At 48.5% G+C, this 22,997-nt stretch overlaps 1 protein-coding gene across 1 annotated transcript in view; it reads right to left on the bottom strand.

Annotated features, from left to right (window-relative positions):
* Positions 1 to 21,724, bottom strand: part of HUNK (hormonally up-regulated Neu-associated kinase) — a gene marked incomplete at both ends in the record, with an annotated part of 58,915 nt that extends 37,191 nt beyond the window's left edge. The window contains 2 exons of the mRNA XM_084269604.1: positions 661 to 953; positions 21,461 to 21,724. Coding sequence (XP_084125730.1) covers positions 661 to 953; positions 21,461 to 21,724 — 557 coding nt within the window. The remainder of the gene's footprint in view (positions 1 to 660; positions 954 to 21,460) is intronic.
* Positions 21,725 to 22,997: the final 1,273 nt, after the last annotated feature.

The raw sequence follows: 22,997 nt of genomic DNA, 5'->3' as shown, positions 1-22,997 counted from the left end.
CTGACTGAACGAAGGTTCTACAGAAAGAAAGTGATGTATCACAACAGCTCAGGACGTCTCCCGTGATGACGCTGTGAGATGAACCGAACGGTTGCATGTCCTGCACTGTACTCCACAGTATTCAAACTTGTGAGGTCCTGTTGGGCCAATATCACCAGCAGAAAGAGAAGAGGAGCAGAACCAAGGGACTTCTGCGGTCCTGTTTGGGCTTCATCCCAGCTGTGTCACTATGAGGATTTGGGCAAATCAGTTCATCTCCCCATGTATTCCCACCAGTAAAACAACAGACGCAGCCACCTCCTCAAAGAAATAGTGAAATGATTCATTAGTTAATGTTGATACAGTGCTCTGAAGAGGCAAAATAGTGCTACTTGCAGGAAAAGAGCCCTACTTTTGCAAAGCACAGGCTTATCTTTAAGGACACGGAGTCAGCACAGCTCCTGTGTGCTCACCTGTAGTTACACGCTTACTTAAGTGCTTTCTGTAGCTACTTTCTAGCATCTGCAACACAAGCATCTAAACAATAGCATGAAGCTTAGCCAAAAATGCTGTCAGGAATATGTTTTTATAAGGAAGACTCCTTACTATACAAATAAAAGGCAAAAATTCCACTTCGAGACCCCAAGATAAAAACCCTCTTGGGTCAAAATTTAAGATTACCTGTGAACTACTCCTGCTCTGTGAAGGTGTTCAACTGCCAGGATAAGCTGCCGGATGTATTTGCGTGCTTCATGCTCCTCAAGTCTTTTCTTCTCGTAGATCTTGTGCATCAAGTTGCCACCGGGGCACAGCTCCATGACAAGGTAGTAGCTGTTCTCAGTTTCCAGTATATCCAGCAGCTGAGCAATATTCGGGTGGCGGATCATTTGCTGGATCTGCCCTTCCCGTCGCAGATTCTTGGTGACATAGGTGTCCTTTTTGGCTCTTTTCTTGTCAATTACTTTCACGGCCACCTAATGAAAGAACAGAGGGGAGGGGGCTGTTAGCAGTCAACCCCCTGATTTCTTGCTTTAGCCTTGTATAAACAATCTCATTAACTCAGACATGTAGCACACTTAATGCTGGACAGTTATTTCATTTATTTTACCAGAAAATCTTCAGGCGGGCACTTAGAAGTTCTCAGTGTCCTTTTCAGCTGTTTCTGGCTTTTGACACGAGATGATATGATAAATTTCTCAAACTACAGCTAAACGCTAACTTTGCATTATTAAATAGAAAAATAAATAAGAAAATAAACATTATTTTGATAGCACATTTCATTTCCCTCTTTTAAAACGTCTATGACAAACAAGCCCCTTGCTACTTCTAGCACTAAGCAACCCTGCAAATTCCAAGAAGGCAAAACTTTTCTTTTTCTTTAATTCAAGTCCTCAGCAGCATGCCTGCTCAGCTGTCCAAGTCAACTGGGGCCCATCGTGACAGTACATAATGAAACTAAGGAGATGCTGCACGATGACCTATGACACAGCACGTGCTAGCACCTGTCCGAGCGCTTTCCTTCTCCTTGCTGAAACAGAGTGCCACATGAGAACAAAAGGATGGGACCAACTTGGATATCCCTCTTTTCTATGCTTAAAGAATCTGGTTCCCTTTATTGTTTTAATGGCATTCCCTAAATAGGCTAGTAAAAGTATCCGCCTTTTTCTCCCCCAGATTTATAGACATTTTATTTATTTATTGAGGTTTCTTATTTACACTGGCTGCCGCAGACTTCCAGGTCATCTGCGCCAGACAAAGATTTAACAGCTTGTGCCAGCTGAGCAACAAAAGGCACCGAGAAACCCTCCTCCCTGCTCCTCCTTTCCTCAGCGCTTTGCAACAAAGGAAATCCTCCACTGCACGCACCCCGACCCCGCAGCTCGCCCATCATTACCCAAGCGACAGCTGCTTGTTTGTCAGGATGAGGGCGGGGGGGAAGTACCGTGCTTGGTATTCCTGCCCGACACTGAATTTTGTGTGATGTGAAGGAGGCTTGTTTGCATGGGTACAGGTCCAAAGAAACGCCCAGAAAACGCCACGAGCCCTCTGACCACACTTCCCCCCAGATGGAGGCACAAAGATGCTGCCACCGCATCTTTGCTGTCTGCCTTGATTTGGCTGTGAAGTGTCTCGTGCGTTACCTTATTCACACAACAAGAGGGAATAAAATATGGGGAAAACCCTGGAGTTTCATTTACCCTAGTATTAATAGCCAGGCAACAGCCCAAGCCCAAGAGGCTTCCCTCCATCCCCAGCTCACACCACATCCCTTCTCACTGCTGACAACAATCTCAGCTTCAACTACAGCCAACAACATTGTTACAACCCATGGCACTGAGGGCCGGTGGGCTTCAGCACCAGGGAGACAAATTTACTCAAAGCACAGCCGGCCACCTTCCTAGCTTGAGAAAGTGCTAAGTGCACGTCAAGCACACAACAGCTTCCGGTCTGACTAGCCTTACCTTGTGTTTTTTCTGTGAGCAAAGGAAAGGTTAAGTTACCAAATGTTTGGGTTTTCCTTTAGAGAACAAAAGCCACAAAAACACGGTCTGTAAATATGACAACCAAAATAGATCCAGGGCCTTTGACACAAACACCTTGAATCAAAGTCAAGTTTTATGAGCGGAGGAACTGAAGAATAAAACCACAAGAGTTGGGGCTTCACTGTCTGTCTTAAGGGCCAGGAGTCGGGGTCGCCAAGAATGTTATTAGCATTTCTGCTGCCAAAAGATCATTCTGATGAACTACACCCCGATAAAGAGATAAGGCTGAACACCGCGCACAAGACAGCTGCCTGGGTGAAGCCCAGAGCAGCACCAGAACCATGAATGCCTGGAAGCTACATTCCTGACTAGTCGCATTGAAGAAAGATCATTTAGTCGCAAGATAAAACAACGGGCAAATCAGAGCTCAACTTCCCCATTTTTGAAAGCCTCAGGTGATTCACCAAGGAAACAGTCTTAAATTAGAACATTCTTCCATCTAATGAGATAGGACCGAGAACACAGCGGCTTGCGTGGATTACTTAGACAGCAAACCACAGAAATTATTCTGGTGAGGACAAACAAATTCAGGGGTTACAGAAACACAAGATGCCAGTCTGTTTGCTGGCAACACAACACAATTCTGCAAAAAGTTTTTTTTTAAAAAAAAACAAACCAAAAACCCAGAAACACCCCACAGCTGCTGAATACAAAACATGGAGTGTCAACAATATGGGACAGCAATCTGTTATCCATATCAGTAAGACATCCCCAATCCAGTGACCTAAAAACCAAAGCACATTGCACCTTGCAGGCCTGTCACTGCCTAGGCTGAGCCCAGCTCTGGGGAGCAGGGGCAACTGCCTGAACCCAAGAAGCAGAGACAGCTATGGGACTGCTTGCTGACTCTTCCTTTGTCACAAAGAACTAGCTTTCTGTGTCTTCAGGACACAGTTCCTCCTCATTTTTGACAGATACTTGGTCCAGCACCCCATCTATCCCAGCAAAGCCGCTTTCAGACCCACCCTTGAGTTTGATCCTATCTTTCCCCCTTCAGCACCTTTTGCATCAGATCCAAGAAATCCACCAGCACAGCTGACAAAGCTGCAAACGAGTTTTGCTTCAGCAGAGCTTTGCGTAGGAGACAGAGAAGAGTAAAACACTAGGTACAGCTATGGGGGACTTGTGTCTGCACAGGAGACAGGTAGGAAGCGAGCTTCAGTGCAGTGTTGCTTGCTCCTGGGACAGATGCGTGCAGGACCTTGTCTCCTTGCCTAGGTCCATGCTGCAGCACATGGCATTCCCAAAACATCTCAGAGAGATGTTCCCCTCTTCTCCACCTCAGGGACGATTCAAAAGCCAGGGTCTTAGAGAAATTGCTATGTATCTAAAGAAAAAACCTGTAGTTGACCTAAACAAGCAGCCTATCCACTTTCACATGGATGTTCTCCATAACAGCTTCTAGCTTTTGCTCTGTTCTTCCTGGGTCTTCTTCCTTACTATTCCTTTCACTTATTCTCTTGTCCTCCTAGTCAACGGCCCTTCTCTTGCATGGCTCTTTTTTATTTTGCTTTCTTGTAGGATCATTTTGCTTTACTAAATGAAAGGCACCCCACGGTACAAGGGCTGTGCAAAGAGGTCAGCGCTCTCAGGCAGAGGTCCTGTGGGGTTGTGGGGTTTTTTAGCTTGTTTGAGTTTCTTGGATTTTCCTCTTATTTACAGTTTTCTCTGAAGCATACAGAGGAAAATTAGGGATCACTCTGTGTTCAATTACTCCAGGGAGTTACTGAATACAGACTTAACTCAATATCCCCAATTTCAGGTTCATCCAGAGTTAAACCAAAGCAAATGAAGACCGAATGTGCCCCGATGCACTTAGTACACACAGCCTCCTGTATGGTGTAGATGTGTGTGCACACACCTGAAAACTTATTCATGCAGAAGGAGAAATCATTCAGTAGAGAAAATACTGTAGATGTCAGGTAGCCATAAAATAAACACATCTGAGCTTTCATAACCTACTCTAGACATGCCAATTATTCAGTTTAGCTCTCCCAAGTTTCAAGTATGGGCTCTTTGTCTCTGCATCACACCTATCTCCTGGCTTGAACTCTTGGCCAATATTAGTGCAGAAATAAATGATAAAGCAAGTAATTACTCTAAATATGTAGGAACAGTGGCTCTTGACATTCAACACTTTGCTTTTGGCTAGCCCTTTGCTGTGTAAATAAATAAATGGTTTAGGTTATTCTGTGTCATGAGCTATGAAGATGAGTAATAGACCATATTTTTGGTTCCCGAGTCCTACAATTATACTGTTGGAATGAATTACTTTCCTGAAGTTTATGTGTGACACATCATATGAGCAATTGCTGCTTCTCTCGATCGTTGCACTAAAATAGTTCAGGTTGGGCTAAAGCGTTGCGGAGCGGAGGTGAGGGGGAAGTGCAGGCACCACTCTTCTCCACAGATCCTTGGAGGAGAGGGTGACATTGCTTACAGAACCAAGCAGCTGAAACGCCATCAGCAAATACAGGCAGGTGTCATCACCCAAACAAAGGCACGTGTTTGACACGCATGGGCGGAGGATTTTTGCCAGCTAGTGTTTTAGGAGGGTTTGTGAATTTGCAAGAGAGAGGCGGGGAGGGTGGAGCTCGCTGGCACCAAACTGCACAGAAACAGTCACAGCAAGGCCCTGAGAAAAAGCAAGAAGAGACAGCTTGAAGGACCAGACGTGGCTGGAGAAATGTGGGAGTCAGGGCTCCAGTTGCTAGATCACTGCTGCATCCAGAGAAAACGCATTTTGCATCCTCTCTGTAAACTGCAGCTGAGCATGGGATGTGGCTCACACACATCCTGAGCATGCCCCAGCATAGCATCCATATGTCCATGTAGGAGGCACATTTTGCAGTGGGCAAAACCCCGGATCGGTGCCCCAACAGCACGGTGAGGCGACGGAGCCAGTGGTGGGTCTGCTGCACCAGGCAGGAGGAACCTCCAGGTGGTCAGTGGGCAGAAGTCAAAGTCATCTTCTCTCCCTCCCCTTCTGCCAGCTATTTATAACCCTGACAGTGATACTTGGAAAAACGGCAGGTCAAGTAGTGCTTTTGTTAGTGAGGGAAAGCCGTTTGCTTACCCATCAGACATGCAAAGAAAAGTCTACTGAGACCACAGCCCGACTGCCCTACAGCAGTGTCATTCTGTCAGTGCTGCTCTGTCTGAGACTTTTTTTCCCCCCCTTCAGACCAACCTGCCATAAATGCTCCTCAGTGCTGGAAAGCTACTTTGAAAACTTGAATTTTTCAACTTCTGTGCTTCAATATGAAATTCAAGGCATAGTATGCCTGCAGTGTACTGCTGATGGGAAACCAAATGTTGGATGCCAGGATGAAGGTGAACACAAAAACATAATAGTACCTGGCGGGGGGGGGAAAGGCAGATCCAAGCCTGCTGTAGAGCCTCCTTTAACTATATACAAAATTGACAGAAACAAATCAGGTTTCTGGTTTTCGATTGGTTGTTCACCCCATCCCAAAGCTGCAAAGAGCTTCATTCAGGTGATAGTTCTACAGTAAAAACATTTATCCCTTTACCTAACTTTCCCTGGTGAACCCCAAGCTTCGACCAGGCAAGATGCATCATGACTCCACCTGAGTAAAAAACAAGCAACAACCATATGACCAGGAGTGACTTCAGTCACATGGTACATCAACACTTGGGGATCCAGGTCTGAGTTCAGCCTTGGTTTTCCTGCTTGCCAGATCAGATGTCTTTGCACAGGCAGTGTCTTGGGAGAAGGAAGCACCTCAGTGGCAGCAAGCCTTCCTGTTTGCCAGAGGACGGTTTTTCTCACTGGCCTGTTTGCCAAGTCAAAGTCAAGAGGTCTTGAACACCACTCAGGTCATGCACTTGAAATAACATCTAGAAAAACAGCTTCATAGTAATTGCCCTGCCTGGAAAATAATGTTTGAACATGTTTAAAGAGAACAGAAGATTGCACGTGGCCTTGCAAAAATCAGGGTACGGCATTTCAAGGATTTCTGTTTAAGAGTTTTCCCCACTTACCCAACGACTTGAATTGTTTCCTTCTGCAAATTCTCTCTAACTTTAAATAAGAGGAAGGCAGCTCCCACAGACCTCTGCCAAAGGGAGCTCCAGCTGAATTGAGAGGAAACTGGATTGAATAAGAATCCAGCAAACACCATGGGATTTGGCCAGGAGACCAACACAGCACAAGAGAAGCAACTTCAACATTGGAGGCAGTATTCAACTATTGCAGGGACATCCTCCAAGCCTTTTTTTCTTCTTTCCTCCTCTTCCCCCCCCAGCTTTTCTTTTTCTGCCAGGGTGTACTTCCAGCAGACCTGCTGGAGACAACACCAAGCCAGGCAGCAGCAGCACTGACCCTCAGCACCGTCCTGGGCCACAGTTCACTGGAGGCTTGATGCAGCCAGACTGTTCAGATGAAGTTCAGAACTGCAGGCTACAGGGTGCAGCTGGGGGGACAGTCAGTGGGAAGGCCTGAGACTTGGACTTTTGCACCTAAACCCACAAATCTTTACTGTCTGGTTTAAGCTTAACAAGGAGAACAAGATGATGAGCCAGGTCACGCAGATATTTTACTGCCATCGTTAGAGCAAGCCCATCTCCAGCTCTTTTTAAAGTGCCCATGAAGGCTTGTGCAACACATTAATTTTCTTTTCTTCCTCCCTTTCAGTGATAGCTTTCTGGCATCACTTGCAGCTTGTTTTGCATTTACCACTGTTCTCACCACAAAAATCTGAGCTTAGTTTTCAAAACTGGCTGGTGATTTTGGGTGGCCAATTCAAATCACATTAGACAGACTTAACTTTGAAGCCTGCACAATTGTTGTCGCAGTCCAGAAAACAATCCCTGCGAGGGTATCTCAGTTTAGGCAACCAACCAGCCAGGAATATGACAGGTTGCTTTTCACAGCTGAATCCAAGGATTAGAAAATGCCAACTTCATTCACTGGGTAGTGTTTATTCTGTCCTTCATCTGTTACAGCTCAGCCATTTTTACAGCACAGCAAAGGAGTGTGGTTTTTTTTATAGCAAGTTCCAATATCCTAGGAAATAAAGCATTAAACAAAAACAAGCAAGCGCATACCAGAAATCAATCAACTGTACACCTTCAGACAGGACCACACATGTCCCTGCTCAGGTCAGAGAGAAATCACAGCTCTTCCATTAGGGCTGTCAGACGCAGCTGAGTCAAGACACTGCCACAGAAACACAAACTTACCTTCCACCATGGGACTGAACACAGTGACACCATAAGAAAGGTAACATGCTTGATGTTAGGCATTTGCCAATCTACCCTGCAGCCCATAGCACCCAATTCAGAGAAACTGAAGAGACTCCCAGAGTCTCCGTTTTTGACTGGACTCCCTTCGGCTAACCTGCTTGGGTTCCCAGTTCCCTAACAAATGTCCCTGCATTCCCTTCATCTTTCAAGAACTGGTTTCAAGGAAAAACACAAAGCATTTCTGAGAGTGTCACAAGAAGGTAGCCACTTGCTAACCATTCTGCTTACAGCTTAGCAGTTCACTTCAAGGAAGCCAGCAATCATCCAAAGCCAAAGCAACGTGCAAGGGCAGACAAGAATTAGGCCTGTCCTGTTTATCAGGGACAGAAAAGGACAACCATTCAGTGATGCCCATCTAATAACTTTTATATTTGTCTAGTATGCTTGCTATGAAAGGAATAGGGGAGACAGAGCTTGAGTTAATCATGTACGTGCATGTGAACATATATATGCACTGTGAAACCTGGAGAGGGGCTTGTTACGAGGGGATGGAGTGACAGGACATGGGGTAACGGCCTTAAGCTGAAGGAGGGAAGATTCATATTGGATATTAGGAAGAAATTCTTCATTATGAGGGTGGTGAGGCCCTGGCACAGGCTGCCCAGAGAAGCTGTGCCTGCCCCATTATCCCTGGCAGTGTTCAAGACCAGGCTGGATGGGGCTTTGGGCAGCCTGGGCTAGTGGAGGGTGTCCTTGCCCATGCAGTTTCCATGGGGGTGGAACTAGATGGGCTTTGAGGTCCCATTCAAACCAAACTGTTCTGTAATTCTAAGGCTGCTCAGTAGCTATACAGTCAGAGATGCATTGAGGTTTTGTTAAACAAATATAATGTCACACCTGAGCGGCATTGTTCAGTTTTGTATCTGCTTTTTGTCAGACAACTGAACATATAGTTTTTTCTTTTATATGTACTCTGACATCAGTAAAGTCAGCAACCAAAAAAGGAGTCACTTCTGTTGAAGTATTCTCTTTTCTTCTGTGTGCCTAACAGTGTAAGCCAAGAGTTTTCAGCTTAGCAATACATAAAACCAGCTGCTGTAGAGACGAGTGCAGGATAAATGTCTCAGTAGGCAGGAGGCCACTCTTTCTGCTGGCAGACTAGACACAGTCAGGAAAGCTTGAAATCAGCCCCCGAAGAAATATAAACTCTTCTAAATAAGAAAGTAGCTCTGAGTGTGCTCACTCAAATACTTCAGATTCAAGGTAGCTTGAACAGAAAGAATCAAATCACCAGGAGATAAAAAGAAAATCTTACCATTACCTACAACCCAAAGATGACAGCATCCAACAGTACTTTAGATAAGCAAATGAACATAAGCCCTCTTGATGCCACAGCCAACTTAAACATAATCCCTCAAAGCATAAGCAGGATGTATCTAGTAAAGTAAGAAAAGGTATTAATTACACCTGTCCAAGGCACTGGGGACTATTATTAGATTACTTTATCCAGTTCTGGTGCCAGTAATTAAAGAATGATGGTAAAAAATTGGAAAGAGTTCTGAAAAGGAACCGTCTGAGGTCCAAGAACTGTTTGTTGTAGTAACTGACTGAAGCTCAAAATATTTAATTATTGGAGAATGTTAAGCACTGACTTGATTTTCTGCAAGTACCTACACGAGGAAAAGACTTCTAAGAACAGAAAGGTCTTTAATAAAATAAAAATTAACTTCCCAAAAAGTAAATTGGGCAATCTCAGGCAATAAACATGATTTTTAGGCATGGTAATGATAGAAACTTCTTAACTTACAAAGACGAATGCAGATCTTGAATGTTTCCTTTCTTTCTTGAAAGTATGCAATAGCTTAACAAAACATTGATACAAGAGAACACTGGGGCTCACCTCCTACAGGAAGTCAGGCTGGATGACTGCTGTGATCCCTTTGGGCTTCAGCGCCTGAACTAAAGCAAAGAGTTTCTGGGCCCTTGCAGAGAGCTGTGGGGGACAAAGCATGACACAGAAGGACAGGGATTGACCTAGGCAAGATGCTCTGGGAGCCATCAGCAGTCACATCATTGGCTGTAAATTTTGCGAGCTCTCTCTGACATTGTTCCTGGAGCTCCCCAGCGCAGTAGACATGAAGTGTCATGAGGAGTCATGCAAATATTGATGCCTCTGCAGACAGCCCAACTCACCCCCAGCTCTGATGACAACTGTATCTGCACAGTCAGATTAGCATTTCCACAGGGAGACAGAGTTTTCATGTGTCAAGGCCCTGGTGTTTGTAAGGAGATACTATGGGGTTGCTCCCATGATGAAAGGGCAGACCACACGAAGGTTTTAAGACTGCCAATATTGCAAGGCTGTGTGCACAGACTCATCAGGGCTTCCTCACACTCTACCTTAGTGCCTTCCCCCCCCCCCCCCCCAATACTTTTGCAGGTCTCCCTCCCCTTTCCTCTGACTTTGGTCAGGAAGGAATGAAACTGAGCGGAGGTAACCACTGATTTAACACACAACTAATGCCTTGTCCAACGTAGTCCATTTCCATACAGTGGCTCAGTTTCACTGGAGGAGACGTTACTTCTCTTCAACATGCTTTTTACTTCACACTGTATTTATGGGTTGCTTCAGGGGCAACTATTGTTATCCTTTCCTGGATGTACTTCTGCTCCTCTGTTTCCATAAAGCCAAGTGCCCCATCCCCCCTCATCTTCTGCTTTGCTCCGTTTTCAAACAGCCAAAAGACAGACACATGTGTATCTGCTAGCGTCTCAGCCACCTGAAATGGGCAGATCTTTAGAGCATGGTGAGCCGCAGGAGAAGGTTTTGAGGCAAGGGGTTGCACAATTCTACTCCTACCCAGCTGCTCTGAAAACAACCCCCTGCGAATGATGATTTTCCTTGGTGCTCTGTGTCCAAAGCAGCAGGATTTGTACATGGCACAGGTGCCACAGGGTCAGCACAGCCTGGGAAGCAGGAACCTGTGCTGCCACAGGACAGCCCCATCCATGGGAAGGAACACATGGCTTGTCTTGAACAGGGCATGGAGGGGATCTGTTTTGCCTTTGGCGGAAAGAAATCAATTCCAGTGACCTTTCAGTGCTCTCTTGGTAAACTAATTAATGGGGTAGCCATAAGTGCATTCCTCGAGGGAGAGGAGCACATTTTTACCTCCCTGGCCTCTAAAGATATCTGCACAAGTCAAGAGAGGTTACGCACAGACTGATGGAAGCAGTGGCAGAGGAAAGCCAGATGCAGATATATATCAGGATGCACTAAAGAGCTTCCAAAAGAAATCCTTACAAGCCTGTCAAAACCAGTCATCCAGGCTGGAGACATCCCTTGCAAGGAGAACGCATGTCTCTGAATGCCTGGGACAGATGGGTTTTTGCCTTGTCATTGACATGTAAAATAATCTTCAAGCATCACTTTCCAAATATTAGCTGTTTTTCAGAATAGGGCTTTTTGACCCCTGTTCATAAGGTAGAACTGACAGGCTGAAACACCACCCAGCACTCAGTATGAAAACTCTTTGAACTCAAGGTATGACCAACTAACAAGAAAGACATTTTTCAGGGCCTGGGGAGCCTGATATGCAGTCATCACAGCAGATGAAAAACCCAGTCAGACCAGCAAGGTCACTTGACATTGATGGTAGTTGATGTCTGCTTGCAATCCCCCCCAGAGGAGGCCAACATGACAACTGGTGGAAAACAGAGGTTGTCTCCACCCAGATGTGGCCCTAATAAGCTTTCAGGACAAGAAGCAGCCACCAGAGCCAAGGCACGGCATGGCACGGTTGGTGCAAGTGAACCGTATCTCATCCAGCTGTTTCTGATAAACCGTAACTTGCTTTCCTAATGCTGAAAACTTCTGTCATAGCGAGATGGATGGAGATCTCAGGTTACGTGTGGGGAAGCAAAAGCAGAGGAGCGATACCAAATTACATTCCTCTAACACCCATCCCTACATTCCCACAGGAGAAACCTGGTGGCTAATGCTGTTTCCCATCTTCCTGATCACAGATTCATAATGTGTTTCATATTAAATAGTCCCCGTTTCACATTTCAGTGATCAAGACTAAGTGTTCCTGATTTAAAGCACTTTATTGCCAATATAGTTTTATGGCTTTAAGGAAGAAAAAAACCCAAACAAACAAAACTCCAAGAGCCGCTGCTTTTGAGGATCAGGTAATACTCGTTCCTTGTAGTGATTTAAAACTCAGTAGATAAAACATTTACAACTGTTGGAAGCCAAGAAAAAGGTGTCTCCACTAAAGCTTTTATATATGAATAACATGTTCTCTCCCTTAGCTCTGTGGACATTATTCACAGAAAATAAATGTATTCTCTGAAAAAAAAATAATAAAATGTTTCCATGACAATCTTCCACAACAGTCAGAGAGCAAAGGAACTTCATTATATATAACTTATCTTTTTTTAGTTCTCTTTGTTGCAGTGATTTTTCTTTTAGCACAAGTAGCCCTGATCTGGCACCACAAATGAGAAGAGCCCTGTTGGGCCTAGTGTTAAAGGCGCTGGGCCTAGAGCTCTGCGGTGCAATACTACAGCAAAGCACTGGCAGAAAAGGAGATTTTGTCCAGGGCAGCACCCACTTTTGGTTTTTTCTAGTGGTCTCCTGGGGATTAGGGTGCACACTAATTCTTCAGACTCCTTCTGTGAGGATGAGGTTTGAGACTGCTCCCTGCAAACACTAATGCCAAACACAGATTGACCCAAAGGTTTTGCAGTGCTTCGTCCCCTCAGTTTAGAAATGGGTACCTCCAACCTAGTGAAGGCCCCAGAGCTGTGTTCATGTTGGTGGCTTCTCTCTTCCAACAAAGCTTACTGGAAGGCCCTACCTGGCTCTTCATCATCAAGACCTCTGTCAGTCCAGCGAAGACAAAGGCACTACGAGACTCATACCCTCAAGGAGATCAGCCAACACACAACCCATGGTGGAAGCACAGCATAAGTCTGACAGAGCCAGAGAGTCAAGACGTTTACGGTTTTGGCTCCTCACCTTGTCTGAAAATAACAGCTAAGTCGATCTGGAATTGAAGTAATGCAAATTGTGGCTATATGGCAACTGGAAGAGTACTCAGCATAGTCTGAATCTAGTCAATACTGTTTTGCTTTGGTTTGGTTGTATCTAATGCTGTTAGGTGAGCACCAACACAGCAACCCACCTTAATTCTTCTTCTGGCTGGTATCTACCCAATCATTGGCTTTAGACAGCTTTAGATGCTTCCACAAAACCTTGAAGAGTAGCATAGTCATTACATAAAACCTCAGCTCATTTTTATACTGTTGTTCACACCACACAAGAGCTTGGTTTTAGAGAAGCTACAAGTCAGTCATCAAAAGGTTCATTGCACCGCCTCATGACTGCTTTCCCTGTAAAAGGTAAGCGCTGCTCATTAACAGCCTGCATTTTTCCAAGTGGCAGCTAACAAATAACTCCTGAGGGCAGAGGGGCAAAGATGCCTAACTCGTTACATCTGCTGAAACCCATGAAGCTGAGACAGTGTTCTCCAGCTCCGTGGCATAAAAGGAGATAAGGCAAACTGCAAGATGTAGAAAGCAAGACGCACTTTAATTACCAAGAAATTTATAGATAACACATACCTACAAAAACAGGCACGCCGGTTTATGTGCCTTTAAATACGTTAAAAACACAAAACTTCCAAGTACAACAAATGCAGGGATCCAGATGTGAGCCTTGCATAAGAACTACACCTGGTGCCAATTCACCCTAAACACTCGGCTTCCCTCAATCCTGCATGCGCCACTAAAACTGTAACGGCCTATAGGAAAAGCAGCACATTGCTGACACGCACTGTTAGTGACGTCCTTGAAACTGCTGAATGCAAACTTGAAAGCAGATTATCTCAAGAGGATAAGCAACTGCCACATGTGCATCAACTCAGCTCACTGCAGAAGTTGCAAGCTACAGCTGAAAAATATTAAAGCCATCTTCCTAGGAGACGGGCTAGGCCGGGGAACAGGCGCTCTGGCCTGCTAAGGCTATTCCTGCTCACCGCGAGCATGCAACGCGGGGTGGGGGAAGAAGGGAAGCAGAGGGAAGAGAGTGGCTTTGTACCTAATGCAACTAGTTACTCTCCAAACCGTTCGCGGGTGGCTGTACAGCAATCTGAGCAGGTAGTGTCACACCAGCAGCCTGGCATTTATTCTGCCTTGAGCTCAAAATCTCGCACGCTCCGTAATGCCTATCGAGGAATCCTGTGCTGATGAAGCAACCAATCTTCCCGGTCCTGCTTCCAGCCAAGTCCACGCTGATCACAGAATCAGAGAATCATAGGGGTTGGAAGGGACCTCAAGAGATCATCGGGTCCAACCCCCACTGCAGCCACAGGCACTGTACCTCAAATCGCTTTCTTGAGTATCACATATTAACAAAAGCATGTGTTTAGTAGCGCCGACGATATAAATTATGCATCTGCAGATGCACAAACCTCTCAAAGAAGAATAGCTTCAAAGCTGTGAAAGCAAACACTTGGAAGCAAGGAAATGTCAAGATTTAGGCTGCAGAAACACCCTCATTTTGTTCCCTCAGTGCATGTAGTTACGAGCAGCCTGTCACCCAGGTGCAACAGTTGGCAGCTGTTAATAAAGGTGAATAAAAGCATCCTGGGAGAAAGCCACCCTGCAGATTTGCAGTAAGCACTTCTCAAAACAAGCTTATTTTTTTTTTAATAGAGATAAAATTTTAAAATATGCAGAGAAACAGGTACGAGGAGAACTACTAATTAAGTGCTTACAGGGAAGGAACAAACGCATCTAGGAAACTGATATGCAAGTATCACTGGAGGAAGAACATAACAGCTCCATTTTGAAATGAAGATCCTGTAGCTTTACCCTCTCAGTCACTGAAAGCAATGAAGGCATTGCAGGCTCCATAGTTTTACCTACTACCTCATGATATTTGGGGGAGGAAAAAAATCAAGGGTTGACCTGAAAAATCAGTGACCACCTTAGAAACTTAACTTTTGTTTGCAATGAAGGAACTTCCCAGCCCGTTTGTTTTGCAAGTTGGTTTGAAAGTGACAACACACACACACACTCACAGCTCCCAAATCTCAGAAATCAGACAAAAGTAAAAATCCTGTAACTATATACAAGCACACACCACATTTCCCAGGCTTTAAGCCAGTATTACTACTTGGGTGAGCCTGGATCTTGAGATAGAGACATGGTTGACAGTGGCACATCCCAACATAGAAGCCCTCAATGGGAAGCCTCCACAAGTATTGGTTTCCCCAATGAAGAGCAGCAATGTCACAGGGAGAGGCACAGTTACCAAGGGCTGTAATAGGGTGTCCTGGTTTCAGCTGGGACAGAGTTCATTTTCTTCCTAGTAGCAGGTATGGTGCTGTGTTTTGGATTTAGAATAACACTGATAGCACAATGATGTTCTGGTTGTTGCTAGGCAAGGTTTATACCAAGTCAAGGACTATTCAGCTTCTTGAGGAGGCTGGGGGTGTACAAGAAGCTGGGACAGAACACAGCCGGGACAGCTGACCCAAACTGGCCCATATGATGTCATGCTCAGTACATAACTTGGGAGAAGCTGGCCGGGGGTTTAGACTGCATCTTGGGGACTAGCTGGGTATTAGTGGTCTGCAAGTGGTGAGCAATTGTGCTGTGCGTTACTTGTTTGGAATATTCTATTATTATCTTCCTTTTACAGAACCACAGAACTGGGGGGTTGGAAGGGAGATCATTTAGCCCAACCCCCTGCTACAGCAGAATCACCTAGAGCAGGCTGCACAAGATCACATCCAAGCAGATTTTGAATATCTCCAGAGAAGAAGACTCCCCAGCCTCTCCGGGCAGCCTGTACCAGTGCTTGGTCACCCTCAGAGTGAAGACGTTTTTCCTCATGTTGAGATAGAACTTCCTGTGTTCCAGTTTGTGCCCATTGCCCCATGTCCTGTCACTGAGAAGAGTTTGACCCCATCCTCTTGACACCCACCCTTTAGATATCTGAAAATGCTGGTGAGATCCCTTCTGTCTTCTCTTCTCCAGGCTAGACACCCCCAGCTCTCTCAGCCTGTCCTCATACCAGAAATCCTCATCATCCTCGTAACCCACCACTGGACTCACTCCAGTAGCTCCCTGTCTTTCTGGAACTGGGGAGCCCAGTACTGGACACAGCATTCCAGATGTGGCCTCATCAGGGCAGAGTAGAGGGGGAGGGCAACCTCTCATGACCTGCTGGCCACGTTCTGCTTAATACACCCCAGGATACCACTGGCCTTCCTGACCACAAGGACACCCTGTTCGCTCACTGGCACAGACCTCCACAGAGGTTGTGGAGTCTCTGGAGACATTCAGAACCCACCTGGACAAGTTCTTATGTGACCTAATCTAGGTGATCCTGCTCTGGTGGGGGGAAGGTATGAGTGGGGAGGGGTGTGTGGGTTGGGCTAGAAGATCTTCTGAGGTCCCTTGCAGCCCCTAACATTCTGTGATTCATGGAGAGCTTACTGTCCACCAGGATGCCCAGGTCCTCCTCTGCAGCGCTGCATTCCATCAGGCCAACCCCTAACCTATACCGGTGCCCAGGGTTATTCCTCCCTCAGTGCAGGACCCTACACTTGCCCTTGTTGCTCCCGTCTTTGCTTCAGGTAAGAGGTCCTGATGTGCCCAGATGAGAGCTGCCTCCTCTGTCCTACCTGAGAAGAGGATGGGGGGCTCTGAACTGGGAGGGGACTCACGGTGGGAAGCGGGCATGCAGGGCCAGGGACTGATACCACTATGTACAGACTCCCCTATGCTCTCAGTTATGTAAGAGCTCCTTAAACAGATACCCTGTGCCTTGTCTTGGGTGGCACCTAGTCAGGTCACCCTCCTGACCGCTGCTGCACCCTCATACTGACTCCCTGGCAGCGGCTTGGGCCCCAGTGCCCCACACCTACGAGAAGGCCGCGGAGCCGCCCCGCTCCTGCCACCCTCATGGAACGGCACGTGAGAAGGTGACAGCAGGACATGAAGTTTGTGTGGAAACGCCCCTGCAACGCCGGTGCAAAGCCGTTCTGCAAAGCACGCACCACGCAACGTGCCGACGGCGGGTGAGAGCTGTGCAGGCACCCTTGGAAACACCTCCCTCCTTCAGGGAGAGCCTGATGGGGCGAAAGAGGCACTGTCGGGTCTCTGCAGGGAGGCTGTTCCCTCCACCTACCCACCTCAGCGCCCCCAGGGTGCCCAAATACACTTTTCTTTCTCAGTTTTACTTCTTTAGCACAGGAGCTCGTTCTGAGCACGAGCCCTTCCGAGAAAAGGCCGCTTTTAATATTAACTGCTTTGCTTTCATCGAACAAACTGGTAAATTATATTTTTAGCTGCCTGCTTCCCACTGTTGCAGAAAGCCACTTGACTAACTGTAACTAAAAATGTACCTTTTGCAAGCCCCACAATAGCGCTAAGGAAGCGGATAGACCCATTTTTATGAGAAATCGAGCGATTCAGTTTGCCTCAATGACTCTTCCTTTTGCAGTGCTAGAGATTATACTTAAAAGTAAGCATCATCTCAGATCAGGTTTGTTTACAAGAACTTTGGCTGGATACACTGTCAGTGCATCGCCACTTCACAACACTAACTCCATCGGGGTCCACAGCAGACAACACAATCTATTTGGTCTATCAACAAAGCCTCATGCCAGCCCCCAACTCTGCGATGGCAACATAATCTCAGCTGTCTAGAAATACAAAAAAAACCCCTCATGATCTTGCAATACATGCCTTTGCCCAGTTCTTATTGCCCGGTGGTTGACCCTTCTGAGCTCCAAGCAGAAGGCCTGAAACAATCGGAGAGCATACTGTGTGGAGGCTCCCAAAGTTAGCTGAATAACAATACAACTAGCTCAGCGGGGTTTCCGAGCCACGGTTTAAAGCTAAATTGGCCTGCTCTTCATACAGGAACCACTTTTCCCTAGGATTAGCAATAAAGACTGCCTGAGCTGATCTGACAAATCAGCCTTTTACCCCAAAATGCCAGATTATAGGCTGCGATATTTTTATTCAAAAGCGATGGAATGAATAATCTATTCGACATTCTCCTGCGCTCAGCTAAAATACACTTAATTGCATCAGGCGCTACCAAGCGTTTTTTCCAAGCCCAGAAAATAATAACATGCCTGACATCATGGCAACACAAACCACAAGAAGTACCATAAAACATCTGATTTAAAGCCCAATGCTGAAGACATTCGTGGGGAAGGTTTAAAAAATCTCACCTTAGCTCAACCCTCTCGTGCTTGGGTGGGTGGGTGCTCGTAGGAGCTGCTGGTTCCCGTCCCACACAAGTCACTCGGAACACATCGTCCCTCAAACTGCCCTCGAAGCAGCTGGTAAAGTAACTAGCGCTTGGCCCACAGCATGCAACATCTCATGCTCTCTTCAAGACCTCTTTAGCTTCTAGCAATTTCAGGGTGAGGTAATGGCAGATTTTTGGCACCCAGTCCACACTGCCTTGATGCCGTACAATGCGTTGTGTCAGTGCGATGAATCTGAGCCTAGCTGGGGACTCATTAATCCCCAGATTTCATTTCTAAACACACAATTTTCTGAAACAATAATGCGCTTTAACTCCTCTGGAGTTGCTAAAGTCTGCTGCAAATCAAAACCTGTTTGGGCCCCCCTCACTATTTCAGTGACCATAAGGGCCCGGGCTCTGGCAAACCAGCTACCACACATTAGTAGTAAGACCCCCCCCTTACTTCACAGCATTATGCCAATTTTATTGACATTTAGGCAATGCCTTTGCTCAACAACAGCTTTACAAGACAAAAGTCAGATGCCAATTCTTAAACTTTTTTTTTATTATTATTTCAAAATACATGCAGGCACTAATCCTGGAATAATAGGCTCATAAAACATCAGCTTAGAAAAATGCAGTAATTACACCGATCCAGCGAGCTGTCCACAGGAGATGGCTTTGTTTCCACATTTTGCTTCGCTGAACTCCCCTTGTAAGCGTTTCAAGTATATGCTCCTGCAGATTAACTTTTCCTCTGCAAGTGAACGGGCTGGAAGACTATACCCAGCCAATTTCTGGCTCACCCCATGGAAGAGGGGGAAAGGATGTTGTGCAACATCAGGCCCTTATGGAGGAATCTTCTCTCCAGCCGCTGGAGAAGCCCGGTGTTGCTCTTGGGGGATTCACCCCTCTTCTCAAGACAAGTTTAGGGATGGAGGTGGGTAGGGAAAGATGACGGAAGGTAACGGTCACAAACAGCTACTGATGCCGTGTCTCAGCTCCATTAACTTCAGCCTAACTGTGGCCACCCGAGGTCAGGAAGAAGAGGGCTGCGCTGAGCGTTGCTGTCGCCGGGGCTCAAATGCTGGCAGCACCCAGCTCTCCAGCGCTCACCAGGATTTCTCAGAAGGCACAAATATAGCTTAGTCGATGGGGTCGGGCCCTTCACGTACCAGGATGCTCTTGTGGGAGTACTTTGCCAGGGCGATGAACCATTTCTAAAGCAAAATATCCTCTTCCCCACAGCACCTCCTCCCATGACCTGCTGCAGGTCACCACTCTCGCGCCGCCTCGTGGTTTCACTCCCGATCCCACCCTTGCCAGCCTCAGGCTCCTCTCCGGCACAGCCTCGCGCTCCGAAAGAAAGGAGCCCGGGTAAGCAGATGTTTTTCTTCTCTTCCTCACATCACAGGCAGAGCTCAGTTGCCGGTGGTGGGCTCCTTGTAGGCAGAGCTGCCGGCAGCTGGGAGGCAGAGCCAGTTTGGGCACATTTCAGCTGCCTTTGGCTGGAGGCCACACCAAAGCTAGGTAGAGAAATATGCCCAGAAGAGCTGACTGTCCATCAGCTTTCAAACTCGGGGTGAAATTCTCACGTGGGGTCACGCGTGGGATGGAAAGCATTCACCCCTCCAGTCACAGGAGGAAGTCTGCTGAGATAGGACCTCACCTGAAGCAAATGATTAATCATTTTTATCTCCTATCCATTAACTCAAATTGCTTATCCATAAATACCTTGAATTAAACAGGTGGATTTTCTGGAATATGGACCTAAAATTAGTCAATTTGAAACTATGCAAGTGATCTTTCACCCAGTGAAGTCAACAGCAAGAGCTTCTTGCTCATACCACTTCTCCTGTGGTACGAGATCAGGTCAGGCAGAGCTCAGAGATCATCATCCCTGTCCGCTAATACGGATGCAGTGGCTCAGCAGGAAGGAAATGTGATTCTCCGAGAGTTTCTGCTTGTCACTTTGTCACAGTCTGTGTTATTCAAGGCACTGGGAAGGGGCGGGGGGGAAGCAGCAAGCAGCGGCCCGGGAGCTGAGACAGAGGGGTGTGTGGTGGGTCTTTTTATTTTTTCCCCTCCTAACAGACTGAGATAAATGTAGCAATCCAAAAAACGTGGAGGTGGGAAGGACGTGTGTGTGCATGTGCCTTTTATCAACTGGAGGATCATTGGATGTATCTGTTACCAAGGAGAGGCACACGCTTGGTAACAGGAGAGAGCAAAATTATTTTCTTTGCATTCCTACATGATAATAATCACCAACCTTATCATTTCTCTCACGACGAAATTCAGAGCCCTATATTAAATTTCACTCCGTGACAAATTCACTGGAACGAAAAATAAAAAGGAAAGAAAAGAAAAATACCCAGGAGTTGGGGAATGCCAAAGCTATCACGCTGCAGTCCCAACAGCGGCACGGCTGCACTGTGAAGGAAATCACGCTGTACTTAGCCCCCCTGGTCCAAGGAGCTTTGGGTAACAAGGCGGCATCCCGCTTTGGGTAGCCCCCTGTTCAGGATCTGGTAAAACAGAGGCAGAAGTTGCATCGCTCAAACAAGAGCGGCACAACTCCTCATCCAAATCTTCATCGGGAAGCTCCGGCGGGCTCGTCCTTGCTCTGTTTACCACCCAGCCAGACCCGTATTACTCTACATAACGTCGCGACGTATCCGGATTGATGGGCGAAAGCCTCCAGAGAAGGGTTCTGCATAATAAACAAAAAGCAGAGACCCAGAGACCCTCCGCGGGCTTTTCTTACCAGCAAACACAGAAAAAAAAAAAAAATCACAGAAAAAAAGCCCAAACGCGAACACCACAACCCCAAAACATCCAGGGTGCAACTCGTATCTCTGCCGTGCAGCGGCATCAGCAACTTCTAGCCGCCGAACTGTGCCTCCTCCCGCAGGCACACGCAGCATCTCCCAGCGCTTTGCTGAGCGAGCTGTACCTGGATGTACCTACACGCGAGATGTCGCGACCAGGGCTGCACGCGAGGACCGGTCGGCAGCAATAGGAGTCTCGCCATCCAAAACACAGCGCGCACCGCGAAGAATAAGCACGAGAGCAAACAAACAAACGAAGGGGGGGACGGGGGACGACGGACACAACAGCTTAAGGCAACTTGAGTGAGGAAAGCAAGAATCACAGTCACGGAAACCTCAGCCCGCGGAGGGGGAGCGCCGGCAGCGCCGCGGGAAGTTGGGCGGTCGGTGCCGAGGGGGAGCCCCGCTCCGCTCCTGCCTCGGCGCCCCCCGGGCTCGGTCTCCTCGGCGGGGCTCATCCTCCCGGCCGGCGGAGAGCCAGCACAGCCCTCTCACACCGCCAATTCCAGCACCCCCCATCCCCATCCCCGACTCCCCCAAGACACACACACACACACACTCCGCGGGGTGCCGGCAGCCACCCGAGGGGTGCCCGGCGGCCCCGGACCGGGGCGCGGTACCTTCTCTCCGGTGAGCACATGCAGCCCCTCCCGGACCTTGGCGAAGGACCCCTCTCCCAGCTTCCTGCCGATCAGGTAGTTGCCGACCCGCTTGGTGTGCTGGAAGTCGCGGAGCCGCTCCCGCGGCGCCGCTGCGCTCAGCCAGGCGGCCAGGAAACTGCCCTCCGCGCCCGCCGCCGCCTTCCGCGCCTCCCCGCCGCCGCCGCCGCTGCCCGCCACAGCCGGCGGCTCGCTCAGGAGCCCGTCGCCCGCCGCCGCCGGCATGCCCGGCGCTACAGCTGCCCTCGCCGCCGCCGCCGCCTGCCCCCGGCCCGCGGGGAGATCACCGGGCAAGCAGGAAAGTTGCTGGGGGGTAGAACGCCGCCGGCCAGGCTGGGGTGGAGGGGCCGGGGGGCGGAGCGGGGCTGGCGGGGGGCCGGGGCTGGGGCTGGGGCGAGCCGGCGGCGCGGTGCCCCGGGCTGCCGCCCCTCATTGGATCCGGCGCCTCCCCCCCGACTCCTTCTCCTCCTCCTCCTCCTCCCGCCCGCTGCTGCTCTGCCCCGCGCCGGCAGCGGCTACAGGCGTGAGGCTGCCGCGCCGAGCGGGGAGGAGGGGATCGGAGGAAGGAGGGAGGGACCGGCGGAGGGAGGGAGGGGGAAAGGGCTCATTCAGTTTGAATTTGCGGTAATATAATCCGCTCGCACGCGGCGGGAGCAGATGCGATCCCAACCCGGCAGCCTGGGTGTTTTCAAACCCGGCTGGCCCCTCCTTCCCGCTCCGCTCCCCCTCCCCCGGGCACCCCAACCCGGGGGGAGGGCAGCGCATCCCTCTCTGAAATTGAACCAAGGGTCCCAGCTCCCGGGCAGCGCCGTGACTCCGGCGGCGTATGGCTCCTCTGCTTTACTGCTGCACGGGAATATCTTTTGTGCCGCTTTCCCCCACCTTCCATCCCGAGCACGCCTGAGCCCTCCTCAGCCCCGTGTCGGGAAACGTGCTGCTGCGACGCGATCGTGACCGCCCCGCCCGCTGCTCCGGAGGGGCTCCGCTCCCCGCCTCGTTCACCACCCGCTTCTCCATCTTATCTCTGCCGGCTCTCGGCTCTCCTCTGCCGGCGGCGTCCTTCTCCTGATTTACTGCGCAGGGTTCCTGCCCGAGCACATCCCCACGCACATTACTCCCTCCCCCCATCACCCCTCTCCCCCCAGTTGCTCTACGAGGCTTGGTGGACCGGGGGGAAGGAGGCGAACTGGGCACCCATCCGCCGCAGGCTGCGTCCAGTCCTCTCCCAACCGATCTTCTTTCCCACCTCGTAGAGAAGCAGCGGGTATATTGCCATTTTCACTGCCCAGCCCCCTTCCACCTAGCTGGAGGCTGCGCTGGCAAACAAGAGAGGGAGAGCAGGGATGGGAGATGGAGCAGAGTTGGCGGAGCTATACCCTGGCTTTGAGTTTGTGATGGTCAGTGATGATCTCTCTCCACCCTGCTTTGATTTTCCGACGGTCAGTGATGCAGGCAGAGTCCAGCTCGTGCTGTGGACGAGCTAATAAATCGTTTAATT

Source organism: Gallinula chloropus, assembly GCF_964237585.1.
Source record: "Gallinula chloropus genome assembly, chromosome: 1".
Lineage (NCBI taxonomy): Eukaryota > Metazoa > Chordata > Aves > Gruiformes > Rallidae > Gallinula > Gallinula chloropus.
This window is presented reverse-complemented; position numbering and strand designations above follow the sequence as displayed.